We start from the raw sequence: 11,406 nt of genomic DNA, 5'->3' as shown, positions 1-11,406 counted from the left end.
AGTGAAATACGTAAAAGAGAACAAAAGTTAAAAAAGAACAAATCATCTTATATTTTAGTGAGGGAAAAAAACATAAATTGGCATTCCCAGAAATCTCGGTTTACACCTGAAGGTTTTTCATTGAAATGAAATGTTTGTTGAACAATGAACCGTTTATTAGTGTTTTCATATCAGTTATGTACACTAGGGTTTTATTTGACATCTTATGTTGTTAAATTAATATGTATTCTGTTATTTTAGTGTTGTGCCTGGGTTACCATAATGGTGTGCATCTTTCTATATATATTAGTATTTACCTCAGCTTATGGAAAAGCTACTCGTGATGAACTTCATTGATTCATTATGTGGCTAAAAACGCCTCTGTTTTTAATATGTTTGTCAGTTTATTGCAAACAGATTTGAGTAATTTGGTACATAAACATTATTTCAGTGAAATAAATATACATTTTTACTGTTGATTTAAGTTCAATCAATAAAACTTGCTGCTACCAAATTTGTTATGATAAACAACCACATCTTACAGCAATTTATTTTGCAGTGTGAACTGCTTTAAGCATGTAATGGTGTAATGGAGAACCTATGCTAGGTAAACAGAAGCTTGTTGATGTAGAGTGGCACTCTAGTGGAACATACTTGGCTGCTTGTTTTGAAAGGAACCTCAATGACTTCTGGGTTAGGGTACTATTATATTAAGTCATCAGCCATTTTTTGTTGCAAACCTTTGTTTTCATATAAATTAAAGACTTAAAAACAAAATTTTTCTTGATTTCGAAATTAAAGAAAAAGCTGACAGAAAGGAAGGTATAAGCAGTAATGTTACCCTCATTAATGCGGTCATGTGCATGTTGTGCAACAGTGTATGGCAGTCCTGCACGGTTAATGATTCGACATGCGGCTTCATGTCATGTCTCCCCTCACTACTGCCCACTGTGATCTGTTCCCGTGACAACCAGGTAGAAAAACACACAGGTCCACTCCCTCATTCTAGCGATGGATCTAACGATAAAATAGAAGTTTACAGGAATCATTTTACAGTCCTGCCAAAGGAACTCAAACACATCCAAATAAAAGCAGAGATACAATCATCTATAAACAACAGAACAAATGGATGGAAAAAGAAGAAAGCAGGAATTGCACAAATGTGTACATTGTTTCTGTTCATTAATTCATGATAATAATGTTTTAAGGGATTTCTGTGTATTTTCTTGAACAAAGCAAAAGAGAAAAGCATTTGATTTTATCGTATATCTGAGTGTGCGCTTTTTGCAGTGTGCAAATAAAAAAGAAAACCAATGTCAAAAAGGGGAAAAAATCATTGTAGATGAAACTGAGCGAGTCTGATCAATTTTAGTTAATACTGACTTATAATGAATAATTTTTCTGTAACAACAGTGTATGTTATATATATATATAATTTTTATTTTTTTAAAGATTTAATAAGATTTGGATGTAATACATAATAAAATATGTATAATGATAATGACAGTTCTACAAAAATGTAACAAATAAGATTTAAGTAATATAGATTATAACGTATAACATATAGAATATATACTGTAAGTTATACATCTTTTCCACATGGGAATTATAATTTTTTTAAAATTACAATTTAATTTGAGCATTATTTGGGGTTTGCAAGGCATTTAAAGAAAATAATACAAAAGCATTTTAATTCTGTGTAAAAAAAAAAAAAAAACATTACAATTTTTACTGGTAATTCATTATTATTTTTAAATTACTATTTAATTTGAGCATACTTTGGGGTTTGTACAGGCATTATTTGAAAATAACACAAAGGTAGTTTAATCCTGTGTTTAAAACAAACCCAATTACAAATGCTACTGCAATCATTATTTTTTAATTCCTATTCAATTTGAGCACGATTTGGGGTTTGTAAAGCCCTTTAAAGAAAATAACACAAAGGTGATTTAATTATGTGTAAAAAAAAATCAATTACAACTGTTTAAAATATCAAAACTGATTGTTTATTCATTGCTTTAAGACAATTACATTTATTTTTCAGTCTTTTGTAGTCAGATAATACAGAACTGCTTGAATGGGAAGGCTGGTAATTATGTAAATTTAAAGTACATCACAGGGAAATTCAAAAGAATACTTGTTTTCACTGCTGTAAATATCCTGAAATCCTCTATTTCCAACTTCCACGTTCAAGTGCATGGCAAGAGGACGATTAGCGCTGGTGTGAGTCTGTCTCTGTGTGTGGCTGAGAGAGGATTCACATTCACACACAGCAGGAGCAATCCAGTGAGATGCAATCAAAATTTGTAATGACGCTTTGCATTTTTCTGTTCACATTAGAGTTTTACCGTGAGGGACAGCGACATTAGTTGCTGGGTGTCAAGCATTCTGACTGGTTAAAGACCCTTGTTGTAAGTCAGGATCTTGCACTCTGTTGCAGCAGCGATCTCTGGCTCGAGCTCTGACACGTGGATCTGAGAGACAGGAAACAGGTGTGGTCAAAATATGACAAGTACATGCAAACAACCATATACACGGACAGCATTTATAGCTTCATTAACCTCTAACTATTAGGTTCATTTAATTTAGCTTTAGTGGTAACAAACGTGCCAGGAAAAGATTGTAACATAACATTTTCTCATATATGATTCCTCTGCTTTGATTATGGAGTGTTATTTTTATACTGACATTAAGATTCAGATCTTTTGGCTACAGTGAGATAACCATTCACAGCAATCATTAAGTCATTAAGATGTTTAAAATGTTTCACCAAATGAGAATTCAAAGTGTGCCATGTCTTTCCAGGCTCGAGCATTTTTCACAGTCAAAACTGACACTTCAGCCATCATAAAAAGCTCAAATGAAACAGCGAGCACTGGTAAATATCCAAACCAGGGCCAAAACTTGCAATATTTTGCTCAGAAACAGATGGCGATGAGTGTGTGAGTGTGTGAGGCAGAATCTGAAACAGACATCCTGTGGGGTGTGAAAAGGTGGGGGGGGACAGGAGTGGAGTTTTTTGGGAGCGTTCGTCTGGAACCCTCGGAAAAGTGTAAAGAGGGAGCGAGAGAGTGAGAGGAGAGGAGGAGGGGAGGGGTGGGAGAGGAATAGAAGTAGTTGGCAGCACATATGTCTGCAGTTCAGTAACCATATGGATGAACAGCTTAATAAACACCATTTTAAACCATAACCGTCTTCACGGCAGACAAAGAGAAGGGGACGGAGAGAAAGTGCGAGCGGATGGAGGGAGGCGTGTGCGAGTGCTCACCTGACTGTTTTGGGGGAACAGGCTGATGGCAACAGGCAGTGCTAGGCCGAACGTGCAGAGACACACCATGCTGTGAACAGGCAGCCCGAGACGAGGGCACTTCTGCAGCAGAGGGAGCCTAACGTACAAACACCCACAAAAATGCATACGTTATTGGCAAGGCCGTGAGCATTCCCGCCATTTTTGTTATCAGAGGCGCTCGCGGACACTTTCGAAGAACTGCTGTGCGTGATTGCTCCCTGACACCTCCCCCTCCCTCCCTGGCTGCAGTGCGTGTGGGGGGTTGTGGGATAGCGTGCTCTGCAGGAGTCCTCCAGAGTAGTCCTGCTTTAATGAAGGCAGCGACTGCCTAATGATGACTTCATCAACACATACGCATGATGAGCTTTAATTGGCCACCAGAAACTCTCTCTGTGTATATGTGTATGTTTGGGAGAGGAACGGAACAAGGGAAAGGATCAAAGTATGTTAAAGACCTTTTATCGTGTCCGTCAACTGCTCTAACTAAATCAACACACTCATCCGTCACTCTCCCGTGAAGAGGCCAAAGCTGAACTCAAGTGACATGTAGTAAACAACAGTTGCTGCCTTTAAACGAAACGTATCCTATGATATTATGGATGCACAATATTTATTTTCATGTTATGACCAATAACCAATGAAAAAGCAGATATTACAATTCTATAAAAGAATCAAGAAAAATATAAAATCCATTTACATTTAGTTTGTTAAAGATTACATTTAAAAGTGTTATTAAATTATTAGTTTTTTTTATTAACTTTAAGTGGGTGTTAGATGACAAAGGTAGTCTAAATGTAATTTTTTTTAAAGCATTTATGTATAATGCATTATAAAGGCATTCATTATGTAATGCATTATACATATTTTCAAAAATAATTGTAATCAAAGCTAAAACTCATAATATTTGTAGATTCCTTGTTACATCTGAAATTGGTTGTTTGTCATGTATTTTAAAGCATTAAAGATGCAACAATGAACAGATAAGTATAGCGTATCATAACGTATCATTATATGAACAATTATTCATGAATCATACTATACATAATAGGGTGCATTAGAAGGCATAATTTATGCATTAAAACACTTTTAAAATGCACTGTATATAAAGGTTTCAAGCAAAGTGTTACTAATGTTTTATATTACAAAAAAAAAAATCTTGACGGTACAAATCACTACATGACATAATGCCAGTTCCTGTAACAATCCTTATAACAATAACATTTGAAAGAAGTTATTAAATTCATAAACATCCTTTTTTTTATTTGTAAAATTTCAATCAGCAAATAAGCATCATAGTTATATTTGCTTGGTTATGTCTAAAGCTCATTTAAATGTCCTCTAGATCACTTCATGTGACACTGTTGCATCTTGCACGATAGTCTGAAACCATTTTCATACTTTAATGCAAAAACGGCGTCACTGACTGTTCAGCAAAGCAGCTGTCTTCGTTTTCGGACACAGCTAGAGAGACAGGTGAAAGGTTTAAGCACCACACATATATCACACAGACTCCTCTCAGCGCTCTAATTAATCAAGGATAGCCCTGGCCCTCAGCCCCACCCTCAAAGCAGTGACCCTCCTGCAGCCCTGTTCTTGCTCCATTGAGAGCCAGTGAGGGTGAGCTGACAGGCAGCATAGCAGAGGACAACTCACCATTTACTGCCGCTCACACACAGACACACACACACATAGCCACACACACCTGCGAATCAAGAGCAGGAAGAATTTGAGGAGGTTGCGACATAGTCTAGGAGTCATAAAACCCATCGAATTCTGGTGAAGAGTCGATCCCACTCTTCAACAGAAATGTGCATTTTGCATTTTAGAATTTGATATAATGTGTGAAAGAGAGAAAGAGAAATAAAGAGAGCCTGAAGCATTTTTAATTTACAGGCCTTGTGTTGTGAGTTATCAGTGTTCAGTGCTGCAGTGTTGTGGGGATGAGTTAATTGGCTGAGTAAATAGCTATTCACCTCTGAGGGGTTCAGACCCAGGCCAATTAAACACACAGACACACACACACACACACACACACACACACACACACAATCAAAAATGGAGAACAAAGAAACATAAACAAATGCATACTAAATTTTATATTAAGGAGGTCCTGCATTAGGTCATCCATAGAGGCAAAAACCATTATGAAAATCCCTTTATAAAGGTGCTAAATTCAAGATGTCATTTTGAGGTTAACAAAAAAAAAAAAGATTAATTTGCATTTTACTTAAAATGTATATAAAATGCTAATAATGCAAAATAAAATCAAAGGCAAATTTCAAACACTTTGTCTCCACTGCGTTCCATTAGCTACATTTAATTGCCATAACTAAACACTAAAAAACAACAACAACATGGCGGCCTGGAGACAGGGAACTCAGTGCTAACACAGAGAGCACTTTAGGCCTAATTAACCAATTAGAGAGCGGCAGCCGAGAGCTAACAAGGTCCCGTTACCCCTGCCCAGAGAGGTGAGGGGGAACCTGCTGATTTAATTAAAGGGGTGGGGTGGGGGACGAAAACAATTTAATTACAGCCAAGCATCCCCAAGGCATTGTGGGACAGTCTCCCTCAGCCCCTCTGGACCTGTTTGAGCCTCAGAACGCTAATGGAACACTGAGATTACATTTCAGCAGCAGCTCCCTCTGACAACAGGATCAGTCAAAACACAACGCGCTAATACACAACAATAAACAAACGCTTGCGGTTTAATGAAAGTCTGAACAAATGCTCATTTAGAAATTGAGTGTCATTACAAATGCAAAGACGTGAGCTTTCAGACAGCAAAAGAGCGGACTGAAAACTGTAGGCATTAATTAATATCGTGCATTACTCAGTCGTTTTATGCTTTAATAATCAGCAATTTAGCAAGACCACATGACAGGATGCTTGATTTCTGTCATAGACACAACAGGGCAGATTATGCCAGAAAATCACCACATACATAAACATGCTCTCACATACATGCACATACCAACAGCAGGGAACGGGATGAACCTCTGGACCAGGATTCTTGTAGCTGGACTGAAATGCTCAGCTCTTTTAATAAGAAGATTCAGCCCCACCTGTGCACATGTTCAATTACATTTAATTTATTTAAAATAAAGTACAAAAAAAATGTTGTAATGTTTTTGAAATAAACATAAATGTATACACACACACACATATTATATATATATATATATATATATATATATACACATACACACACACACAGTTCAAAAGTTTTTTTCTTTCAAAGATATTAATATTTTTATTCAGAAAGGACACATGAAACTACCAATGTTACAAAAGTTTATAATGTTACAAAATATTTCTATTTCAAATAAATGTTGTTCTTTCAAACTTTCTATTAAAAAATCCTGAAAAAAATATACTGTTTCCACACAAATATTAAGCAGCACAACTGTTTTCAACACTGATAACAAAAAATGTTTCTTGAGCAGAAAATCAGCATATTAGAATCATTTCTGAATGACAGATTAAAGCTACACACACACACACACACACACACACACAGCTTCATTGTTTCATTTTCACATAATTCATAATAAAGACTGGAGTAATGGCTACTGAAAATTCAGCAATATAAATGACATTTTAAAATATATTTAAATAGATATTAGTTATTTTAAATGGTTATATTTCACGCTATTACCGTTTTACTGCATTTTCATCAAATAAATGCAGAATTGGTGAGCATAAGAAACTTTTTACTGACTTCAAACTTTTGAACAGTTGTGTGTGTGTATGTGTTTTATTATAATACTTCATTTTTTAAATTTAATTCATTTTTTCATCATTTCTTTCTTTAATGTATTAGGAAAGCCCAGACAGGAAAATAGGTGAAGAGAGGGAGGAAATTTGAACTGTGTGCCCATGAGCGCAGCAGATTTACACGTGTAGAGCACCCGCTGTGCCACAGCTATGGCTTTTTATTACACCTATCGGTCCTTTATTTAGAGAGTGACATCTCACATAATCATAGAGCATGACAGTTCTAATATAACTGATCTAATATAATAAATATAACCAATGAAGTCAAAAATGTTATGGAGACAATACACATTTGTTTTCATAGTGACCTTAAAAGCACGTAACTCCCAGTGGGCTTCATGACAGGTCATGACAGGCTATGCTAAGTTGTTTCTCATCTTGCCTTGTGGGTCTCTGGTCATCTCTATGAGCTCCAGTTAAAGGCTCGTCTAACAAACATGTGAGAATCAAACCCATTCACATCCCTTCCCTTCCCAGCAGGGGTCTTCAGAGGGATTGTAGTTTTAATTAGTGCCCCCCTCCCATATTTCTCACAGGCATGGGGCCATTTGTAGTTGTCGTCACCATGGTTCTGCTTGTCATGCCCCTGGGCATCAAACTGCCACCCAGCAGGGCAGCTAATTGGCTCTAGAGGGCTCTAGAGGTGACTAGAAGGATATGCAATTCAGCAATGTGAAATACAGCAAAGGGCTCTGTGTGCCTATGTGATGCTATCAGCCTCCATCTGTTCACAGAGCTTATTTTCTGCATTAATCCAAAAGCATATTGGGTTTTTGTTGATGGAACCAGGGTGATGCAAACGTCTGAGTTGGCTTATAAAAATACATCACTGTAGCACTTTTCTTCATTGCTTTTTAATGATAATTTTAGAATATATGTGAACATAAAATATGCCATGCCTTATGCACAGGTCAAAAATTACCCCAGCGACTTAAGACTGGTTTTGTGGTCCAGGGTCACATTTATAAAATCCTTATTACTCATAAAAGATAGCATGGTTCAGAGGCAGCCATCATAATTGTCTATCTGTTCTCTCTTTATCTAGTGGTGTTAAGAGAAGACTAAAATACTATACAATACTATTTCTGAGTGGCCCAACAACACTTCCAGACAGCAGGAGGGAGAGAGGGTTTAATCAGAGCCCAGCTGAGTGTGACCTTTGCCAACAGATCGGTCCAGAGAGACCCCCTACCACCTAACTCCAGTCTCCAGAGCTGGTAACAAGCAGAAAACTGCCTACCACCCATGACACAGACACACACACACACACACACACACACCGAAAACACACTCACACCCTTACCTGACATGCGAAAGGGCATGGGGATCTTCTCTCCTGTGTCTGGATGGATGATGGCCTGAGGACATAATGAATCCACAGACAGCAGACAGGATGACGAGGAGGAAACGAGAGAGAAGAAGAGGTGAGAGCGAGCTGATGGGAGAATTACCATGCTGAGGTTAGCCGTAATTCTCTTCTCATTACACCACTATACAGAACTACAGCTTGTGAGTGCGTGTCACACTGCGCACGAAGATGTTGAGTGATTTAAGCAGGTTCTTTCATCATAGCAACCTGTAAAAGGCTTTCAACGCTGTTCACACTCACCTGTTTAATCTTCTGTGCCTCCCAAAGCTATTGTGAAAAACAGAAACATGCAAAAGAGGGAAATGTTTACGAGTACTTTTTTTTACTTTGTTTACTTTGATTTTGTTGTGTAACTGACGTTACCAAGAAAACTGAAGTTCTTTGCACAACACATGTGAATTTGATTGGCTGATGTTTGTTCCTCTGCTAACATACTACTCACATTACCTTCAATACACTCTTTAAAAAAGGCTCTTTATTGACATCTGTGGTTCCATTTGTTTTCGCACGCCAGGTGTGTCCGCCTCATTATTGGTGCACACCAACTGTCTGCTGGCTGATCTGTAGACCTAAAAAGTTCTTCCAACGCAATTAAAATGTTCAAATGTGTGTGTGCATGCAAGGAGGAATGCAAGATTTTAAAGCAGCACGCAACATATTCTCTGTTTATCACATCTAACAGACGGTCCTTTACATGTATTAAGGACGGTACCGCTGGAGCAATAACAGCAGATGTGAATCATCTGCTTTAAAAAAAATAAATGAATGAATAAATAAATTATCTCTTCCTTTGAGGTTAAAGTTATTGAGTCACTAATGCATACAAAATGGTTTAAATTGTTTTTTTTGTCGCAGTGAATGTTCCCACATGTTTCAATAGGGAACAGTGTTGTTAATGAACTAGCTTTGGCACAAAATAGTTTTAACGACATTTTATCTTGATTCTGAAGCTTGGAAATAATTAATTGAGGGGGTGCTAATTATAGGGGTCTGTAACTGAACCCCTAAAGAATGTCAAAAAATGTTCTCAAAAGGTCTCTAAAGTATGTATTCTTCACATATCCTACAAGTAAATATATGTTTCAACAGATCCACAAAAGTTAGATTGAAAGTAACGTAACGAGGTAACGTTAACCATAACAACAGTACGGCGCTAGTTACATGAAACTATTTATCAACATGTTTTGATCAAATATATGTTAAAATATAGGCCTAACCCGATCTCATGGATGTGTGCGTTAATGGCACGATTTTCTATTTCTATTTGGCGTATTTTTATGCAAAAATGGACTTTGGGGTGTATAAGATATGCAATTGGTAGGTTTAGGGGTGTGGGGTAGGTGCCTATATGTAGGCTACGCCAAAATGCATATTATATGCACGCCAACAAAGTGTGCATGCATACAAAACCCGCGTATTATATGCACGTCAAACACGTGCGTATCGCATGCACGCCAAAGTCGGTTTCTGCGTATAAATAGCACGTAAAATGCCAACAACAAAAAAGTGCTATTGATATGCATTTTCATGAGACCGGGCTCCATATATGACGTTTTGGGTGTAAGTAGCCTTAAGAGAACTCGAACTTTTTACTTTTTTTTTCATTTGAGGATTCCTTTAAAATGCTGACCCACCGGTTTAGGCTATACTATTGTAATGGACTTTGGGGTGTATAAGATACGCAATTGGTAGGTTTAGGGGTGTGGGGTAGGTGCGTATATGTAGGCTACGCCAAAATGCATATTATATGCACGCCAACAAAGTGTGCATGCATACAAAACCCGCGTATCGCATGCACGCCAAAGTCGGTTTCTGCGTATAAATAGCACGTAAAATGCCAACAACAAAAAAGTGCTATTGATATGCATTTTCATGAGACCGGGCTCCATATATGACGTTTTGGGTGTAAGTAGCCTTAAGAGAACTCGAACTTTTTACTTTTTTTTTCATTTGAGGATTCCTTTAAAATGCTGACCCACCGGTTTAGGCTATACTATTGTATTTCTGCCAATAATCTAAATAAAATGTGCTTGATTTATTCTAAGCAACTAGCAACATTAATACTTATCACATTTTACAAAGCAGTTAAGTCACCAACAGAGGTCACTGTTAATGCGACTTAAACAAGGAGTGAGGGCGGAAGAAGCAAACACTGCAGTGAACTGTTTGGTTTTGATTTGGTTTTAGCGAGAAAAGTCAACTGGATCACTTTTGAGCAGCAAAAGGCGATTCCTCTCAAACAATTCAGCTGAAATATTCAGTCTCCAACCCCGTCTGCAGTAAGCCTAGAGAAATCAAGCAGACGCAAAAGCACAAGTCTCATATTCGTATGCACTGGGTCCGGCTGTTGTTTACCTGATCAAACCGAGACTCGCCGAGTCTAAACGGAGGGCACTCAGTCGATGCAGGCATGGCAGGTGTTCCCAGATGCACAGTGCAGTCAGTAAGGCTGTTTTACTGAGATCTCAAAGTTACGCAGAGTTCCCTCAGAGTGGTCGAGTCATCCGTATCGATGCATTTTGGGTAATGTCGTTTTCTAACAGGTCAAAGGATATGTGTGATGAATTAACTTTAAAGAGTAGCTTAAAAAGTTGCCATGAACGTCAGTGAATCCTTTTATTAATAAATTAGGTAATTTCAGCCACCTTAACTATATCATGTGGTTCAGTTTAGTCATTATTATGACCTTGTTGTTACTGTACAGGGTGTGATTTGATTCATACCCTGTAATGTATTTACCCAAGATAGTCATTCCTCAAATAGCTTGTCTACATGCTGTGCAATATTAATTTTGTTGTAAATTATGTTCTCCTATTATATGGTCTAAAAATATCAGAAAGACCTAATTCAGTGTGAGCAAATCTAAATCGTTTTAGCACATTTGACTAATAGTGTGACTGAAAGCTAAATATGTCATCTATTTATTACAGAAGCAAATGCCATTTGGATTTAGGTTGAAGTAAAATCACTAAAACAACTATATTTAATGCTC

The 11,406-nt window shown here is 37.3% G+C and overlaps 1 protein-coding gene across 1 annotated transcript; it reads right to left on the bottom strand.

Moving 5' to 3' along the window:
• Positions 1-2,002: 2,002 nt before the first annotated feature.
• LOC107582557 (sideroflexin-5-like) lies at positions 2,003-10,922 on the bottom strand. Its single transcript, XM_016268450.1, has 7 exons — positions 10,770-10,922; positions 8,655-8,681; positions 8,341-8,403; positions 6,243-6,333; positions 3,248-3,378; positions 2,328-2,453; positions 2,003-2,224 (listed from the first exon to the last, which is right to left on the bottom strand). The coding sequence occupies exons 1-6, from the start codon at positions 10,824-10,826 to the stop codon at positions 2,376-2,378; spliced, it is 447 nt and encodes a 148-aa protein (XP_016123936.1). The 5' UTR covers positions 10,827-10,922; the 3' UTR covers positions 2,003-2,224; positions 2,328-2,375.
• Between the last annotated feature and the right edge of the window lie 484 nt (positions 10,923-11,406).

This window comes from Sinocyclocheilus grahami, unplaced genomic scaffold (assembly GCF_001515645.1).
Source record: "Sinocyclocheilus grahami isolate Dianchi unplaced genomic scaffold, SAMN03320097.WGS_v1.1 scaffold45.1, whole genome shotgun sequence".
In the NCBI taxonomy this organism is placed as follows: domain Eukaryota; kingdom Metazoa; phylum Chordata; class Actinopteri; order Cypriniformes; family Cyprinidae; genus Sinocyclocheilus; species Sinocyclocheilus grahami.
The sequence above is the reverse complement of the archived record's forward strand: the minus strand, read 5'-3'. Positions and strand labels throughout refer to the sequence as shown.